General features: G+C 41.3%; 2 protein-coding genes across 3 annotated transcripts in view; one reads left to right on the forward strand and one right to left on the reverse strand.

The window, feature by feature from the left end:
- LOC137535392 (zinc finger protein 665-like) overlaps nt 1-20,336 on the reverse strand; it is a 976,927-nt gene that overhangs the window by 267,288 nt on the left and 689,303 nt on the right. The gene's annotated exons all lie outside the window — the stretch shown is intronic.
- LOC137535857 (uncharacterized) overlaps nt 1-20,336 on the forward strand; it is a 532,348-nt gene that overhangs the window by 134,947 nt on the left and 377,065 nt on the right. Inside the window, exons 8-10 of the mRNA XM_068257740.1 lie at nt 5,378-6,546; nt 7,081-7,330; nt 7,661-7,834. Coding sequence (XP_068113841.1) covers nt 5,378-6,546; nt 7,081-7,330; nt 7,661-7,834 — 1,593 coding nt within the window. The remainder of the gene's footprint in view (nt 1-5,377; nt 6,547-7,080; nt 7,331-7,660; nt 7,835-20,336) is intronic.

A 20,336-nucleotide genomic window follows, 5' to 3' on the forward strand; every position in this document is an offset into this window, starting at 1 on the left:
GAACAGATTTCCAATAGATTTCAGAATGAAATCTAATGAAAAATATTGGAAATCTATTGAAAATCGATCTAAATGCATTATTAGAGCATTAGATCCAATGCAACTCTATGGGCCATCGATCTGCTGCCAGCAGATTTTCCATCCTGTCAGATAGATCAAATTGTTGGAAATCGTCCACAAATTAATCGATTAATTTGATAGAATTGATTTCCAATGGATTCTATAGAATCGACGGCTGAAATCAACCAGTGTATGGGCCCCTTAAGCCTAGTTCGCACTTGCCTGTGTTTACTTTTATTTCCTATTGCAAGTGTTCATAAACTAGGTGCTCTATATATGCAAATGAGGCAGGGTCTGCTGCTGCATACAGCCAAGGCTCCTAAACACTAAATAAAAGCCAAAACACTTTTATCTAACTGTGCAAACTCTCCTGATAACTAAATTGAGCTGAAAAGATAATTTTTATTCTTGTTGGGAGTGAAATGAATCAGAATTTTCATCTCACTGATGTGGCTGCTATGCACAATTCTGAGTCAGAATTCAGCCTGATAAAATGAAAATAAGAATGCAAGTCTCCAGGAAAGTTGTATATAACATTGTTATTTACCTGCTGTGAGCTGCAGATGTGGGGATATTAGAAGCTCCCATTTATCCAGACTAAACTGAGGAAAGAATAAACATACATATATCCAGGCACATCGCCTCTAGTTAGGACATTAAATAAATTATTAGGGAAAGGGAGGTGCTGAAGGGGGTGTGGCTAGAAAACAGCAAAAATCTATTAACCCTTCGCACACTCACATGCAAATGTTCACACAATTGCATTCACAGATTCACTCATCCAGGCACAACTGTTATCCCTACAGCTAAATTAAAAGCCAGGGTTTTAGTTCACAGAAGAATGCATTCTTATGCTTAATCACCTATACTGCGCAGAAGTACCCAGGTAAACATAGGTGTCCTAACTCTGGCCCTGTAACATGCATAGTGCAGACATGCAAACACATTCATTGCATCAAACCTATCAATGGATTAGGAGCACACATCCTAACTTCCTCTCCTGGGAAAGACAGTGCATCTTACCAATCGCACAAGGGAGCTAATGTTATGTGTCCATGTGCACAATGCGCATACACCAGCATAAGCTGTCTGCATGCTGACAAACATACAGGGGAAGGGGGAGTGCACCGAATTGGACCCTAGCCACAGGGGTCAATGATAAGAATAAACATACATATATCCAGGCACATCGCCTCTAGTTAGGACATTAAATAAATTATTAGGGAAAGGGAGGTGCTGAAGGGGGTGTGGCTAGAAAACAGCAAAAATCTATTAACCCTTCGCACACTCACATGCAAATGTTCACACAATTGCATTCACAGATTCACTCATCCAGGCACAACTGTTATCCCTACAGCTAAATTAAAAGCCAGGGTTTTAGTTCACAGAAGAATGCATTCTTATGCTTAATCACCTATACTGCGCAGAAGTACCCAGGTAAACATAGGTGTCCTAACTCTGGCCCTGTAACATGCATAGTGCAGACATGCAAACACATTCATTGCATCAAACCTATCAATGGATTAGGAGCACACATCCTAACTTCCTCTCCTGGGAAAGACAGTGCATCTTACCAATCGCACAAGGGAGCTAATGTTATGTGTCCATGTGCACAATGCGCATACACCAGCATAAGCTGTCTGCATGCTGACAAACATACAGGGGAAGGGGGAGTGCACCGAATTGGACCCTAGCCACAGGGGTCAATGATAAGAATAAACATACATATATCCAGGCACATCGCCTCTAGTTAGGACATTAAATAAATTATTAGGGAAAGGGAGGTGCTGAAGGGGGTGTGGCTAGAAAACAGCAAAAATCTATTAACCCTTCGCACACTCACATGCAAATGTTCACACAATTGCATTCACAGATTCACTCATCCAGGCACAACTGTTATCCCTACAGCTAAATTAAAAGCCAGGGTTTTAGTTCACAGAAGAATGCATTCTTATGCTTAATCACCTATACTGCGCAGAAGTACCCAGGTAAACATAGGTGTCCTAACTCTGGCCCTGTAACATGCATAGTGCAGACATGCAAACACATTCATTGCATCAAACCTATCAATGGATTAGGAGCACACATCCTAACTTCCTCTCCTGGGAAAGACAGTGCATCTTACCAATCGCACAAGGGAGCTAATGTTATGTGTCCATGTGCACAATGCGCATACACCAGCATAAGCTGTCTGCATGCTGACAAACATACAGGGGAAGGGGGAGTGCACCGAATTGGACCCTAGCCACAGGGGTCAATGATAAGAATAAACATACATATATCCAGGCACATCGCCTCTAGTTAGGACATTAAATAAATTATTAGGGAAAGGGAGGTGCTGAAGGGGGTGTGGCTAGAAAACAGCAAAAATCTATTAACCCTTCGCACACTCACATGCAAATGTTCACACAATTGCATTCACAGATTCACTCATCCAGGCACAACTGTTATCCCTACAGCTAAATTAAAAGCCAGGGTTTTAGTTCACAGAAGAATGCATTCTTATGCTTAATCACCTATACTGCGCAGAAGTACCCAGGTAAACATAGGTGTCCTAACTCTGGCCCTGTAACATGCATAGTGCAGACATGCAAACACATTCATTGCATCAAACCTATCAATGGATTAGGAGCACACATCCTAACTTCCTCTCCTGGGAAAGACAGTGCATCTTACCAATCGCACAAGGGAGCTAATGTTATGTGTCCATGTGCACAATGCGCATACACCAGCATAAGCTGTCTGCATGCTGACAAACACTGTCTTTCCCAGGAGAGGAAGTTAGGATGTGTGCTCCTAATCCATTGATAGGTTTGATGCAATGAATGTGTTTGCATGTCTGCACTATGCATGTTACAGGGCCAGAGTTAGGACACCTATGTTTACCTGGGTACTTCGGCGCAGTATAGGTGATTAAGCATAAGAATGCATTCTTCTGTGAACTAAAACCCTGGCTTTTAATTTAGCTGTAGGGATAACAGTTGTGCCTGGATGAGTGAATCTGTGAATGCAATTGTGTGAACATTTGCATGTGAGTGTGCGAAGGGTTAATAGATTTAAACTGAGGAAAGGAGATTTCTCTCTCTCTGTCTCTCTGTGTCTCTGTTTTATATTCAGGAAACATGAGGAGATTTGAGCTGAATGCACAAAGTCCTGTAAAATAAGCAGAGAGGGATTTATCTCCCAGCAATGTTACGCTGGACACACACAGGACTGATATTCAGAGAGATTGGATCACTGTGACTGTGACGGGATCAATGTTGCCAACTCATGCCTTTAATTACTGACACATATGAATTATACAGGTTTTGGGGCTAGGTAGATGCAGTTAAAGCACTGATCATGTGCAAATAGCCTTATTCCCCACTTATTCCCCACTTTTAACAACAACAACAACATTTAACAACTTTTTTGAACTATTACCGGTTATCGCACTCTTTTACCAACCTTTATCTGCTCTTGGAAAAAATGTTGTGAATGTGGAAAAAATACGGTAATTCTGTGACAGTATCTTAAAACAAAAAGTGTCACTTACCTGGTGCTTCCAACAGCCCCCTGCAGTTACCCTGTCATGCACCGTCACTGAAGAATCCTCCATTCCCTGCATCGAGTCACCGTCCAATTATTAGTCTGTAAGGAACTCACCTACTGGCTCCAGCGATGCCCCGTTCTCGGCAGACTCACTCGCACGTCCTGGCACTTCCTCTTCAGGGTGACGCACTTCCTCTGGCCCCGCCCCCGGCGTCCATGGCAACCAGGACGCTAAGGGAATCCCTGGTGACGTCAGTAGGAGGGCATCTGCCTGAAGACGGTCGTCCTACACACTAAGACATCGGAGGGTTTAGTGTCAGCTTACACGCAAGCTGACACTCTGATTGGTTGCTGTAGGTGGGGCCGGCCTTGGGCGGGCTCTAGAGCATTTAAACCTTTGTATCACATTCAGTCATTGCCCGTGTTGGCAATCAGTACGCTGGTCTGCTGGGCTCTTTGTCACTCAGTGATAAACTTGTTATTGTATTTCAGTGCGACTTCATTACTCAATTATTGTATATTAATGCGACTGCCTGACTGACTTTAGATTTTGACCTTCGCTTTACTGACCACTCTCTTGCCTAGTCCTCTATACCTCAGCCATCTGATTCCTCGTGTATGACCCTAGCCTGTTATTGACCTAGCCTTTGTCTCAGCCTTTGTACCTCAGCCATCTGATCTCACGTGTAGGACCTTAGCTTACGTTTTGACTACGTTCTATCTAGACCTCTGTGTATACGTCTAGAACCGAGCGTGATATCGTCTAACTAGACGAATGTCACTGCAGCTGCGCGGACACACGTGTCCTCGCTCACTTCTCTGGGAGCTTACTGCGCAGAGCAGTACAAAGTTTTCTGGCACTTTGCCTGCGCAGTACGCTCCCGGGGAAGTGAGCGAGGACAGGCGTGGCCGCGCAGCCGCAGTGACATTCGTCTAGACGAATAATTGGACTGTGACCCGCGGCAGGGAACAGAGGATTCTTCAGTGACGATGCAGGACAGGATATCTGCAGGGGGCTGTTAGAAGCACCAGGTAAGTGACACTTTTTTTGTTTTATGATACCTTCACAGAAAAATGTCTTTACCACACATGTATTGTGAATAGAGCCCATTGTCTCATCAAGCTTTATAATTTACTGCTTTTTAGTGTAAAGCCAATGCTTTAGAGGGTCAATGAGATGCAAATAACTCTGACTTGTATACAAATGTAATGCAAATTGTATGCAACTAACATTTGGCAGAAAATACACTTAATTGGCTGAATTCCAAGCTACGTAAAATTATCATGCAGGGCAAGGTTATAGTCATGTGACTGGCCGCCTGTAATGAGCACAACCTTCTGTAGCTCTCTGTCAGGCTGATAACTAGTGATGGTCAGTGATATACAAATAACTCAGAGATGGTACAAATAGTATGCTAATTATATACCAAGAATTGCAGCTGCTGTATTTGGTCCATTTCTAATCTACATAAACTTTGCATCAACTTTGAATTCTCAGCAGCTCACTGACCATCTATAATGATAATTGTTCCTCCCCTCAGAATTCTCTAACAGGAAGTGATGATGTTTCTCTATTTGCAGCGCGGAGTCCCGGCATCAGGAACCTCTCAGAGACTTGTCTCTCTGGATCCACAGACTGTACAACAGATGTCACTGGACAAGAGTCTCCTGCAGATATCCCGGTTACACCAAATATTCCCCCAGACTCCCCTCACCTGTCTAACCCTGAGGAGCCTCATACCCAGCACAGCTCTCCCCCTGCTGGAGGGTCTTATTCCTGTTCCACGTGTGGGAAAAGTTTTGTTTGGAAATCAAATCTTGTCATACATGAGAGAATTCACACTGGTGAGAAGCCCTATTCATGTGTTGAGTGTGGGAAATGCTTTGGACAAAAAGGAGACCTTGTCAGGCATGAGAGATCTCACACGGGTGAGAAGCCCTATTCATGTCCTGAGTGTGGGAAATGTTTTGCAAGTAAATCACAGCTTGTCAGACATGAGAGATCTCACACTGGTGAGAAGCTCTATTCATGTGCTGAATGTGAGAAATGTTTTGTATCTAAATCAAACCTTGTCATTCATGAGAGATCTCATACTGGTGAGAGGCCCTATTCATGTGTTGAGTGTGGGAAATGCTTTGGACAAAAAGGAGACCTTGTCACACATGAGAGATCTCACACTGGTGAGAAGCCCTACTCATGTGCTGAGTGTGGGAAATGTTTTGCAAGTAAATCACAGCTTGTCAGACACAAGAGATATCACACTGTTGAGAAGCTCTATTCATGTGCTGAATGTGAGAAATGTTTTGGATCTAAATCAAACCTTGTCATTCATGAGAGATCTCATACTGGTGAGAAGCCCTATTCATGTGCTGAGTGTGGGAGATGTTTTAGGGTTACATCAGACCTTGTTAAACATATGAGAACTCACACTGGGGAGAAGCCCTATTCATGTGCTGAGTGTGGGAAATTTTTCGGGTATAAGTCAAGCCTTGCATTCCATAAGAAATGCCACACTGGTGAGAAGCCCTATTCATGTGCAGAGTGTGGGAAATGTTTTAGCGCTAAAGAAAAACTCTTCATACATGAGCGAACTCACACTGGTGAAACACCATATTCATGTGCTGAGTGTGGGAAATGTTTCAAACAGAAAGCAAGCCTTGCTAGACATGAGAGATCTCACACTGGTGAAAAGCCCTATTCATGTGCTGAGTGTGGGAAATGTTTTGGTCAGAAATCTCAACTTGTCATACATGAGAGATCTCACACTGGTGAGAAGCCCTACTCATGTGCTGAGTGTGGGAAATGTTTTAGTGGGAAATCAGACCTTGTTATACATGAGAGAACTCACACTGGTGAGAAGCCCTATTCATGTGCTGAGTGTGGGAAATGTTTTAGTGGTAAATCATACCTTGTTATACATGAGAGAACTCACACTGGTGAGAAGCCCTATTCATGTGCTGAATGTGGGAAATGTTTTTGTCGCAAATCTTACCTTGTCAAGCATGAGAGAACTCACACTGGTGAGAAAACATCCAGGTTTTGAATGTGGGAAATGTTTTGGTGGTAAAGGAAGCCTTATTAAACATTAGAGATTTCACATTAATAAGAAGTCCTTTTCATGTGCTGAGTGTGGGAAATATGTTTGATGCAAATCACTGCTTGTCAGTAGGGATGATCAAAGAGATGCAAAATCTTTAGAGTTTATGCAAATTTTTATGCAAATCTATTCTGCTTGAAAAATGACCAATTAGTTTAAACCTGGGTTTAGATTGATTGGTCCATTTTCAAACTGCATATATTTGCATAAAAGTTTGCATACATTTTCATCAAAGAATTTGCATCTCATTGATCATCCCTACTTGTCAGACATGAGAGATGTCACACTGGTGAAAAGGCCTATTCAGGTGCTGAGTGTGGGAAATGTTTTGTACAGAAATCACTGCTTGTCAGACATGAGAGATGTCACACTGGTGAGAAGGCCTATTCAGGTGCTGAGTGTGGGAAATGTTTTAGTGGTAAATCAGACCTTGTTATACATGAGAGATCTCACACTGGTGAGAAGCCCTATTCATGTGCTGAGTGTGGGAAATGTTTTAGTGGTAAATCATACCTTGTTATACATGAGAGAACTCACACTGGTGAGAAGCCCTATTCATGTGCTGAATGTGGGAAATGTTTTTGTCGCAAATCTTACCTTGTCAAGCATGAGAGAACTCACACTGGTGAGAAAACATCCAGGTTTTGAATGTGGGAAATGTTTTGGTGGTAAAGGAAGCCTTATTAAACATTAGAGATTTCACATTAATAAGAAGTCCTTTTCATGTGCTGAGTGTGGGAAATATGTTTGATGCAAATCACTGCTTGTCAGTAGGGATGATCAAAGAGATGCAAAATCTTTAGAGTTTATGCAAATTTTTATGCAAATCTATTCTGCTTGAAAAATGACCAATTAGTTTAAACCTGGGTTTAGATTGATTGGTCCATTTTCAAACTGCATATATTTGCATAAAAGTTTGCATACATTTTCATCAAAGAATTTGCATCTCATTGATCATCCCTACTTGTCAGACATGAGAGATGTCACACTGGTGAAAAGGCCTATTCAGGTGCTGAGTGTGGGAAATGTTTTGTACAGAAATCACTGCTTGTCAGACATGAGAGATGTCACACTGGTGAGAAGGCCTATTCAGGTGCTGAGTGTGGGAAATGTTTTGTACAGAAATCCCTGCTTGTCAGACACTTGTGTTGAGAATCACATTTGTAGTGTTGTCTCACACACAGTAAAGGATCCAACATGTTGTCTTTGAGGGGAGTGCAACAACTGGAAAAGAGGGATGACGCCCTCTATGTAGTATTCAACAAAGTAAAGAGCTGACACATCCAAATAAAATCTTTATTAGTTCCTTGTAAAAGCATATGGCCAATGTTTTCAGAGCCACATAGGACCCCTTTATCAAGGCAATATTTGCTCACAGGTAAAAATCTGTCTCCTGCTGCAGATCGGCTCCTGTTAGGCCCCTTTTCCATGAACAGTTGATAGGCAGGGAAAAGCCTCTCACAACTGCTCACTGCTGCCTGGTAACTGCTCGCTGCTGCCTGGTAACTGCTCACTTCTGTTTTGCAACTGCTCACTTCTGTTTTGCAACTGCTCACTTCTGTTTTGCAACTGCTCACTGCCGCCTTGTAACTGCTCACTGCTTGCCTGGTATCTGCTTGCTGCTGCTTTGTAACTGCTCACTGCTGCCTGGTAACTGCTCACTGCTGCCTGGTAACTGCTCACTGCTGCCTGGTAACTGCTTACTGCTGCTTTGTAACTGCTTACTGTTGCTTTGTAACTGCTTACTGCTGCCTGGTAACTGCTTACTGCTGCCTGGTAACTGCTCACTGCTCCCCGGTAACTGCTCACTGCTCCCCGGTAACTGCTCACTGCTCCCCGGTAACTGCTCACTGCTCCCCGGTAACTGCTTGCTGAGCAAACAGTTCAAATGCCCGTGAAAAAGAGGCCTTAGGGAGGTGGGTTTCAAGCTCCGCTAAACACTTACATCCAGCGATGTGTACTCAGCAATCAGCAACAGCCAATTGTGTTGAGTGTGAGAAATGTAAAAATCAGCTAGATTTCTGTCAGATGCCTGTCAAGTCAAATCTGACAGGAATCGATCTGATGTGTGCCACGCACTAGGAACAGATTTCCAATAGATTTCAGAATGAAATCTAATGAAAAATATTGGAAATCTATTGAAAATCGATCTAAATGCATTATTAGAGCATTAGATCCAATGCAACTCTATGGGCCATCGATCTGCTGCCAGCAGATTTTCCATCCTGTCAGATAGATCAAATTGTTGGAAATCGTCCACAAATTAATCGATTAATTTGATAGAATTGATTTCCAATGGATTCTATAGAATCGACGGCTGAAATCAACCAGTGTATGGGCCCCTTAAGCCTAGTTCGCACTTGCCTGTGTTTACTTTTATTTCCTATTGCAAGTGTTCATAAACTAGGTGCTCTATATATGCAAATGAGGCAGGGTCTGCTGCTGCATACAGCCAAGGCTCCTAAAGACTAAATAAAAGCCAAAACACTTTTATCTAACTGTGCAAACTCTCCTGATAACTAAATTGAGCTGAAAAGATAATTTTTATTCTTGTTGGGAGTGAAATGAATCAGAATTTTCATCTCACTGATGTGGCTGCTATGCACAATTCTGAGTCAGAATTCAGCCTGATAAAATGAAAATAAGAATGCAAGTCTCCAGGAAAGTTGTATATAACATTGTTATTTACCTGCTGTGAGCTGCAGATGTGGGGATATTAGAAGCTCCCATTTATCCAGACTAAACTGAGGAAAGGAGATTTCTCTCTCTCTGTCTCTCTGTGTCTCTGTTTTATATTCAGGAAACATGAGGAGATTTGAGCTGAATGCACAAAGTCCTGTAAAATAAGCAGAGAGGGATTTATCTCCCAGCAATGTTACGCTGGACACACACAGGACTGATATTCAGAGAGATTGGATCACTGTGACTGTGACGGGATCAATGTTGCCAACTCATGCCTTTAATTACTGACACATATGAATTATACAGGTTTTGGGGCTAGGTAGATGCAGTTAAAGCACTGATCATGTGCAAATAGCCCCAGAACCTGTATAACTTAGATGTGTCAGTAATTAAAGGGATGAGTTGGCAACACTGGACGGGATCTTCCAGGGATCTCCTGATTTCTCTACATGATATTAGAGATTGTGTTTCAGATTTATACTGTTATGCCCTCACAGAGGAAGACTGGCAACCATTTTGCATGATAATACTATATGATAGCAGCAAAAGATAAGGTACAGTATAATCTTGGTATAATAAACTCTGATATAGTAAACATTTGGGTATAGTAAACTACCTCTCTAGGTCCTGGCCAATCTCCATTATAAGTCTAACAGAGCAACGCCTGGTATAACTCTGATATAATAAAACTTCTGTTTTAGTAAACATGTTTTTGGCTGACTCTGGATTTAGTAAACAGTGGGCGGTGCATTCATCCAATGTCAGTGGGCGGCGCATGCGTCATATGTCAGTGGGCGGCGCATGCGTCATATGTCAGTGGGCGGCGCATGCGTCATATGTCAGTGGGCGGCGCATGCGTCATATGTCAGTGGGCGGCGCATGCGTCATATGTCAGTGGGCGGAGCATGCGTCATATGTCAGTGGGCGGCGCATGCGTCATATGTCATTGTGAAACCCATGGTCTGATGCTCTCTTCAGGCTTTTTGTAGGTGAGTTGATGCCTGATAACATTTGTAAGACAAGAAAAATGGCCCCGGCGTTGGATATACAGTACTGTATAAATAAGCAGCCTGGGGAAAATGAGGAATGATGAGAACATAAACAAAAGAGGATGCAGTATTACCACTTCCACTTTGCAATCACTGATAAAAGTATTTTCACAGTCCTCCCACGGGATTGTACGCACTCCTGGGTATCTCTTCATGAGCTTCATGAATTGGCTCAAGTGTGAGCAGAAAGTTTTGCACGACACGTGCTGCAAGTCCCGCTCGCGGAGGTATTGGAGCCACTCACAGGAAGGGAGTGGCTGCCTCTACACAGTGACAGGTGTAATTTTTAAGGATCCCTGGATACTGTATCAACAATTTGTCTAGCCTGGCTATCCAGTCCTAAGGTATACTTAAAGAGGAACTCCAGTGAAAATAATGTAATAATAATGTAATAAAAAAAAGTGCTTTATTTTTACAATAATTATGTATAAATGATTTAGTCAGTGTTTTTCCATTGTAAAACCTTTAAATCCCTGATTTAAATTCTGACATTTATTACATGGTGACATTTTTACTGTTGGCAGGTGATGTAGCTGCTGCATGCTTTTTTGGCAGTTGGAAACAGCTGTTAACAGCTATTTCCCACAATGCAGCAAGGTTCACAGACAGGAAACTGCTAAGAGTACGTACTTTTCTTGTTTCTTGTGGGAGGGGTTTCACCACAATATCAGCCATACAGCGCCCCCTGATGGTCTGTGAAAAGGTATAGATTTCTCATGTAAAGGAGAGGGGAGGGAGTGAGGCTGTGATGTGAGGCGGGTCACTTCCGGGGGAGGTTGGTTGCTTGGGACCTGTGCTTTTTGTGCTCTCGGGAGAGGAACCGGCGCAGGAAGAACGCTAGAATGTCAGAGGCGGCCTTTGGTGACACAACTCATGTGTCAGGAATGCGCTGTGTGCTGTGTACCCTGTGTGCTATGCTGCTGAGCTGCTAAGCCGCTGTGTTGCGCTGGATCTCCGGATCTCCGGACCTCTGCTCCCCGTTGCTACTACGGACCTCTTCCGCCCTCTTCCACCCTCCTCCGCCTCCCTTCCGCCCTGTCTCCTGAGGTGCGTTGTGTGGCGCTGGTTGCGCTGGATCTCTGGGTCTCTCTGGATCTTTGGATCTCTGCTCCTCGTCACTCCCTGTCACTACTCCAGACCCCCAGACCTCTTCAGCCTCCTCCGCCTCTTCCGTCCTGTCTCCTGAGTCCTGTTTACTGAGTCCCGTCTCCGTGCCTGCTCCTGCGTCTGTGAAAGAAGCTTGTGAAGGAAACCTGGAGGAAAGAAGGAGGAAGGATGGCTGACCTGACCTGACCTGAGCGTGAGCTCCCTGGCCTGCCTGACCTGCCTGAGCTGAGGGGATTGCGGGGCTACAGCTGCAGCTGTGGAGTCTCTGGCTGGTTGTCGGGAGTTGGGAAACTTATTGACTATTTTGTACTATACTGCACTCCGGTAGTGGAGCTGTTGCTGGTGCTGAGCGATCGGATCTGTGCAGTTTTTTTGGTGCTGTTCTTGGGCTTGTATATGGTCTCCTATATGCTGCTGCTGGCTACTGGTTCCTCGCTGCTCACTTCGCCGCACATTTTCGGCCGCCTTGGATCATCTGTGATCATCTGTGATTGGACACCTTGGATTAGCTGTGATTTCTGCATGGACCTGCACGACTACCGGGCAGCCAACGAAGGGGTATTGTATACATGCTGAATGCTGTGTATATACTTTGCATACACGTGTGCATATACCATCTGCATATACTTTGCATACACGTGTGCATATACCATCTGCATATACTTTGCATACACGTGTGCATATACCATCTGCATATACTTTGCATACATGTGTGCATATACCATCTGCATATACTTTGCATACATGTGTGCATATACCATCTGCATATACTTTGCATACATGTGTGCATATACCATCTGCATATACTTTGCATACACGTGTGCATATACCATCTGCATATACTTTGCATACATGTGTGCATATACCATCTGCATATACTTTGCATACATGTGTGCATATACCATCTGCATATACTTTGCATACATGTGTGCATATACCATCTGCATATACTTTGCATACACGTGTGCATATACCATCTGCATATACTTTGCATACATGTGTGCATATACCATCTGCATATACTTTGCATACATGTGTGCATATACCATCTGCATATACTTTGCATACACGTGTGCATATACCATCTGCATATACTTTGCATACATGTGTGCATATACCATCTGCATATACTTTGCATACATGTGTGCATATACCATCTGCATATACTTTGCATACATGTGTGCATATACCATCTGCATATACTTTGCATACACGTGTGCATATACCATCTGCATATACTTTGCATACACGTGTGCATATACCATCTGCATATACTTTGCATACATGTGTGCATATACCATCTGCATATACTTTGCATACATGTGTGCATATACCATCTGCATATACTTTGCATACACGTGTGCATATACCATCTGCATATACTTTGCATACATGTGTGCATATACCATCTGCATATACTTTGCATACATGTGTGCATATACCATCTGCATATACTTTGCATACATGTGTGCATATACCATCTGCATATACTTTGCATACACGTGTGCATATACCATCTGCATATACTTTGCATACACGTGTGCATATACCATCTGCATATACTTTGCATACATGTGTGCATATACCATCTGCATATACTTTGCATACATGTGTGCATATACCATCTGCATATACTTTGCATACATGTGTGCATATACCATCTGCATATACTTTGCATACATGTGTGCATATACCATCTGCATATACTTTGCATACATGTGTGCATATACCATCTGCATATACTTTGCATACATGTGTGCATATACCATCTGCATATACTTTGCATACATGTGTGCATATACCATCTGCATATACTTTGTGCTCTGCATTGCATGGTGCTATGTGATGCGCTGCTGTAGACTGTGGGATATTACTCACCTGGAGCTTATATTATACTTGTGCTACGCCAGCAATCCACTACCTATATTAAACTCTACTACGCTGCCTGATACAGCGGATAAGCCTGTATACGCTTTGTTTATGCTCTGTTTACGCACCACTGGAAATATATATATACACTACAGGGAATACATACTATATACCATACTATCTGTATCTGCATTTAGTTTTGCATTACTCTTTACTCTGCTCTCTACTCTCAACTTGTATTTTTTTGGCTGGTCCAGTCTGTACTACTAGATTTGCCTGAACTGTCCTGAGCTGTCTGTTCGCCTATTATATGCATGTTATAAATAAAATTAGAATAGTATAATATTACAAGTCTTACAGTTTTATCTCTTTTTTTTTTTGTTATTTACTGCTATCTGCTAGAGGGGAGGAGAGGGGAAGGAAGGGAAGGAAGGATTTCTTCCCTACTGTGATGGCATCTAATACAAGATACAAAAAATTAGGGGAGAAAGGATTAGGGAGTTATGGTTTTTCAGCTAACCAATCAGCGCCTGATATCAATAATGGAGCCGTAGCAAATGCTGATAACACCGTACCAAGCACTCCTACCAGACAATCTTGTGCATAAAAATAAGATAGCAGAGCTGGTCTCTTCAGCTAATAAGCTACAACAATCAAGACCAAATCCGGTAACTGTACAAAATCAGAGGCCGTCTAAATTGCTGGAACAGGATCCCCCCAAAAAAGGAGAAGATAAGCAACAAGTGGATGAAGGAGAGATTAAGTTACTGAAACTATTTGAGGAATTCTCTAAAAGAATGGAGACCGCAGTGACAGGGACCGTCCAGGCAGCAATAAAAGAGGCAGTGAGCAACAAAATTAGACCTATACAGGAATTACACTACTTTCTCACAAAGTGGAAGCACTGGAGACAAAAACAGCCAATCTGGACGCCCTATCTAGGGAACACTCTAAGCAGGCAGCAACACACAGCAGATGGCTTAAGGAATTAACCTCCCTGGCGTTCTATTAAAATCGCCAGGGAGGCTGCGGGAGGGTTTTTTTTTTATAAAAAAAAAACTATTTCATGCAGCCAACTGAAAGTTGGCTGCATGAAAGCCCACTAGATGGCGCTCTGGAGGCGTTCTTCCGATCGCCTCCGGCGCCCAGAATAAACAAGGAAGGCCGCAATGAGCGGCCTTCCTTGTTTTGCTTCCCTCGTCGCCATAGCGACGAGCGGAGTGACGTCATGGACGTCAGCCGACGTCCTGACGTCAGCCGCCTACGTTCCAGCCCTTAGCGCTCGGCGATCAGGCAGCACACGCGGCTGGCAAAGTGCCGGCTGCGTGTGCTGCTTTTTATTTGGCGCAAATCGGCCCAGCAGGGCCTGAGCGGCGACCTCCGGTGGTAATGGACGTGTATACTCGTCCATACCGCCAAGGAGGTTAAAGAGCAAAGCAGATGACCTGGAGAACAGGAGCAGGAGAGAAAATATTAAAATAAGAGGAATCCCGTCTGTGGTACAACAAAAGGATCTGGCGGAATATGTACAAAATATTTTTAAAGAAATATTAAAAGATGATATACCCAAGGACCTCGGAATTGAGAGGATACACAGGGTCGGCCCAGAAAGGACAGTAGATGGCACTAAATGTAAAGACACGCTGTGTAAATTATCATCATATAAAAAGAAAGAAAATTTACTAGCAAAAACAAAAGGAAACAGGAATATTAAATATAAAGATTGGAAACTAGAATTTTTTCAAGACCTATCAAGCCGGACTATATGGAGAAGGAGACTGCTAAGACCAGTGCTAGAGGATATAAAGAAAAAAGGAGGCTTATACAGATGGGGATTTCCCCTTGCACTGATTGCAACAGTTGATAATGTCACAGAAGTGCTTAAAGATGGGGAACCACTTAAAAAGTTTCTACAGAAGCTCAAATTGCAAGAAATTGAGATTCCGGAATGGGAAGAATCATGAGGAGTAGCTGTCTAAGGAGGGGGGAGGAGGGGGGGGGGGTTTGTATTACCAGTATTAGTTGTTTAATGAGAGGGGAGGAGGGGGGGGGGGAGGATTAGTATTATTATTTTTTTGGTCCTAAGTACCAATACCTCGGACTCGGTGGAATCTGTCCTAAACAAGGATAGTATATTTCACTGTTGAGAAGTCCACAATTTTGATAGAGCAACTAGCCCTGTCAATAGGACTTGATCCCTTGAATAATATGTGTATGTATGGTTGTAAATGGTGGTATGGAAACATATGGTCAGAGGGTAGTAGGGAAAGAATGTCTTTAATTTGGTCTAGATTTAAAACTACAGATCCTTTGTGTTCTAAGGATTTTAGTTCTCTCTTTTACTTTTTCTTTTCTCTTTTTCTCTCTCAAAGAAACATAATAAAATGAACGTTTTAAAAATTATGTCTTTAAATGTCAATGGAGCTAATAACTGTATTAAAAGGGGACGAATTGTAAAGGAACTAATAAAACAAAAAATTGACATCGCTATGATACAAGAACCCCATTTTCAAAAGGGGAGATTGCCAAAAAGTTTTGATAAGAGATATCAAAACTGGATATGTAACTCTAACAGTGATAAGAAAGCACGAGGTGTGGCTATTATTCTAAAATCTAAATTGGACTTCAAAATAGAAAAAAATCATTAAGGACTCAGAGGCGAGAGAGATTATCGTTGTGGGAGACTAAACGGGCCGTGGATTACATTAGCTAACGTATACGCCCCTAACCAGAAACAAACAATCTTCCTAATGCATTTTATTGAAAAAGTCCTTAATGAAGCAAAAGGGAAAATTATTTTGGGGGGTGATTTTAATTTGACACTGAACCCGGTAATGGACTCATCAAAATCGATTGGGCATACTCCAGTACAAGGATTATCAGATCTGAATTCCCTGATTAAATCCGCGGCACTGGTAGATATATGGAGAGATAGGCACAGAGGCGAGAGAGACTACACTTTTTATTCAAAGGTTCATAATTCTTACTCCAGAATTGATTATTTTTTACTTCCCCATACACTTACTACAATAATTAAAGAGGTAGTCATAGGTAATTTCACTTTTTCAGATCATGCACCAATCATCTTAACTATTAAAAATACCTTAACGAATACTGGTAAGAGATGGAGACTAGATCCTAGGCTATTGGAAGATGAAAATATAAAAAATGAAATATCTATTAAAATTAAAGAATTTATACTACTTAATGATAGAGGAGACACAAAATTCCCGGTGGTTTGGGATACTCTTAAATGTGTCATTAGAGGTCACTTGATAGAACTCTCAGCTAGGAAAAATAAAGAGAAAGAAAAAAGAATAGATAGGTTGGTAGAGGAACTACATGAAGCTGAAAAAATACATAAAAGATCTATGTCTAGAAAAGTACTAACAAGAATAACACTAATCAGGGCAGAAATAAATAACCTATTAGACAAAGGATGTCATACAGATTTAAATAAAGAAAAAAAACGGTTATACAAAGGAAGAAATAAAGCAGGCAAGACTCTAGCAGAACTCTTAAAAAAAAAAGAATCCAGCAGCCTTATTGATAAAATCAAAGATGAAACAGGAAAAGAGATCTCGGAGGCGCCGGAAATGGGCCGGATCTTCTCTAGTTTCTATAGTAAACTATATAATCTGGACAAGCCAGCTGCATCTGCAGATGAATTATTTGAGGACTTTAAAGGGACTCAAATTACCAAAGAGGAAAAAGAAAACTTAGAAAAACCAATCGAGGTAGAGGAGTTCAATATAGCAGTCCAGAAATGTAAACTGGGGAAGAGTCCGGGACCAGACGGCTACAGTCTTGAGTTCTATAAAAACTTCAAAGATGACCTTGCACCTCTATTCTGTAGACTAGTAAATGCAAAGGATGAAATCACTTTCTCTAGTGACAGTAATAATGCAGTAACTAACCTGATACCAAAGTCGGGTAAAGAATCAATCACTTGTTCTCAATTTCGACCCATATCGCTAATAAATAGTGACATCAAAATCTATGCTAAAATATTAGCATTACGATTGGAAACTATAGCGGGGAGGCTGGTGAGTAAATTCCAAAGTGGATTTATAAAAGATAAACAAGTATATGATAATGTTTATACAGCAATTAACATCATTCACAAATGCAATAAAGAAAATAAAGAGGCACTGATGGTTACTGTTGACGCGGAGAAAGCATTTGATAGGATATCTAGACCATTTCTTTTTGAGGTGTTGAAAAGATGCAATATGGGGGAGGAGATAATAGGTAGAATAAATAAACTTTATAGAAACCAGACAGCTCAAGTAAGAGTAAATGGACTGTTGGCGGAGAAATTTGTTGTATCAAATGGAGTTAGGCAAGGATGTCCTCTCTCGCCACTGTTGTTTAACCTATGTATAGAAACATTAATCTCGACAATTCAAAATGCGGAGGAAGTCAGGGGTATTCGGTCCGGTGGCACAGATATCAAAGTACTGGCATATGCGGACGATCTATTATTAACCCTGACTGACCCAATAGAATCCCTGAAGAAGTCATAATAAAAAATGTTAGTGATAGTTCAAATTTTAAAATTAATGAAGGCAAAACTAGTATTTTAGATCTGGGCTGCTCACCTGTAACAAGGAATAATATAAAACTAATGTGTAATTACGTATGGAATAACTCAATAAAATATCTCGGAATTAATCTGTGTCGCAATCCAAAAAATCTGTTTCCAATTAACTTTAATCATATAACCTCAGAATGTAAAAGGAAGCTCAATAACTGGAATCGCCCTTGTTTTAACCCATTGGGTAGAATTGCAATAATTAAAATGGCGATCCTTCCCAAGTTACTTTTTGCTATACGTTGTTTACCAATTGATATTCCGAGTGGTTGGTTTGATAATTGGCATAAAACATTTCAGCGTTTCATCTGGTCAACAACAAAGAGGAGAATTAATTATAGTATCATTAGTAGAGGAAAAGAAAATGGGGGTTTAGCAGCACCAGATCTAAGATCATACTATAATAGTGTACACCTGACGAGGGTTACGGAATGGCGGATGTTGGGAGCGCAGGACCATCCAGGACAGTTATGGGCAATTCTAGAGAACAAGGAGATAAATTTTACAAAGGTTTTTTCCTGGATCCCTAAAAACATCTGGGAGATTTATAAAAACACGTCCCATCCCCTTGCCAGGTATACACTTAAAACATTAGCATTAACAATAGATCTTATTAATAACAAAAAGGGTATATCCCCCCCTTACCACACTTAGAGACAATGCAGACTTCCCGCCTGCAAACAATCAGGGCTGGTTCTCCAAAAATAATTTAAATAAAGATCTGAGATTAGTTGATTTGTTGGGTTGTAGTAACCCTAAAATAAATAGTATGATTGAAGATTGTGCTTATAGGGGATGCTGGTGGAAAATCCAAGCAGAAAGTTATCTACAAAAGAAAGAGGGAATATGGGAAAATCAGAACTAACCTAAATATTATGGAAAAAAATATACTTACTTTTTCAAGACCAAAAAAGCTGTTGTCAATGTATTATGAGCTCCTTAATCAATTGAAATGCACTGCGAAGTTGCCCTTTTGTGCCAAATGGGAAGTAGAGTGGGGATCCGAATTAGAAAAACAATGGGATGATATCTGGAAAGCACTAGCCAAGATAGAAGATACTAGATTAGCTCTGACCCAGTATAAGATACTAACGCGTTGGTATCTCATGCCGGTAAGGTTTAAAAACATATCGAAAAACTCCAACGAGCTGTGCTGGCGATGTGGAAAGGAGCGGGGAGATGATATACATGTATGGCGGAAATGCCCTATGTTGAGAAGTTTATGGGAAGGTATAATAAATTTCGGGAGTATTGGTGGGAAAGATCTCATATTAACTGATGAAACAATAATATTTGGGATCTGTGACCCCTTAGATAATAAGGAGATGAAACTAATTAAAGGAGTAGGGACGATAGTTGCAAAGGCCTTGATTCTAGAAAGTTGGAGAGGAAATGGAGTCCCATATTTTGAAGACTGGTTGCATCAGATGAATAAGTTGTTTGATACAGCAGATGATTTAACAGAGGAAGATAATGGAAAGGGGAGATGGAGTGAACAAAAACAAATTTGGAAAAATGTATTAACTCAAAATCTATAGAATGAACAGAGGGAAAATACATAGCAATAATTGATGGGCAAACGAAGGGACCTTATTACGATGAGGAATATATTTGTGGGTGCACTACATCTGTACTCACGGTGCTAATTGATATGAGCTGGAGGTGACACCTATGGTGTCGCTTTAACAATGATTGGCTGTGGTATATACTTTGGTGATCTGGCTAACTGTTTTCCCACTGTTAAGGGTTATTTCCCGCTAGGTAATGGTTAAGGAAATACTGATATACACAAAAATAACTTATGACCGTTCCCATCCCCTTTACTGTTAAGGACTAGACCGGGATATATCTCAACTCAACAGAACGTCCTTGTCTCTCATGACCATATGGTATGAATGTCACTAGTATGAAAGTCAACATGTATGTATGTATGTATGTATGTATGTAGGTATGTAAGTTGTTATGTATGAACGTATGGGTGTTATGGGAGAGGATGTGTGGAATCTTATGACCAGGGGGTATGAATGCATATATGTAGATATGTATGATTAATTTGGGGGAGGTTGGGTGAAGGTATGTTGGACCAGCGTATATATATTTGCGATGTTTATTGATTTTGGCTTTTTTTCTACGAATAGTAAAAAAAAAAAAAATAATAATAATAAAGAAAGAATATAATCAAACAATGATGCAAAATTGACCCAGTAAAAGGAGTATTACTGTGAAGTTAATCTGCCAACTGGGTAATAACACAAAAGGTGTGCGCTGAGTTTGAAATAAAAGAAAGAAAGAAAAAAAAAAATTCTCATGTAAAAGGGGGTATCAGCTACTGATTGGGATAAAGTT

Source organism: Hyperolius riggenbachi, chromosome 10 (assembly GCF_040937935.1).
Source record: "Hyperolius riggenbachi isolate aHypRig1 chromosome 10, aHypRig1.pri, whole genome shotgun sequence".
Taxonomy (NCBI): Eukaryota; Metazoa; Chordata; class Amphibia; order Anura; family Hyperoliidae; genus Hyperolius; species Hyperolius riggenbachi.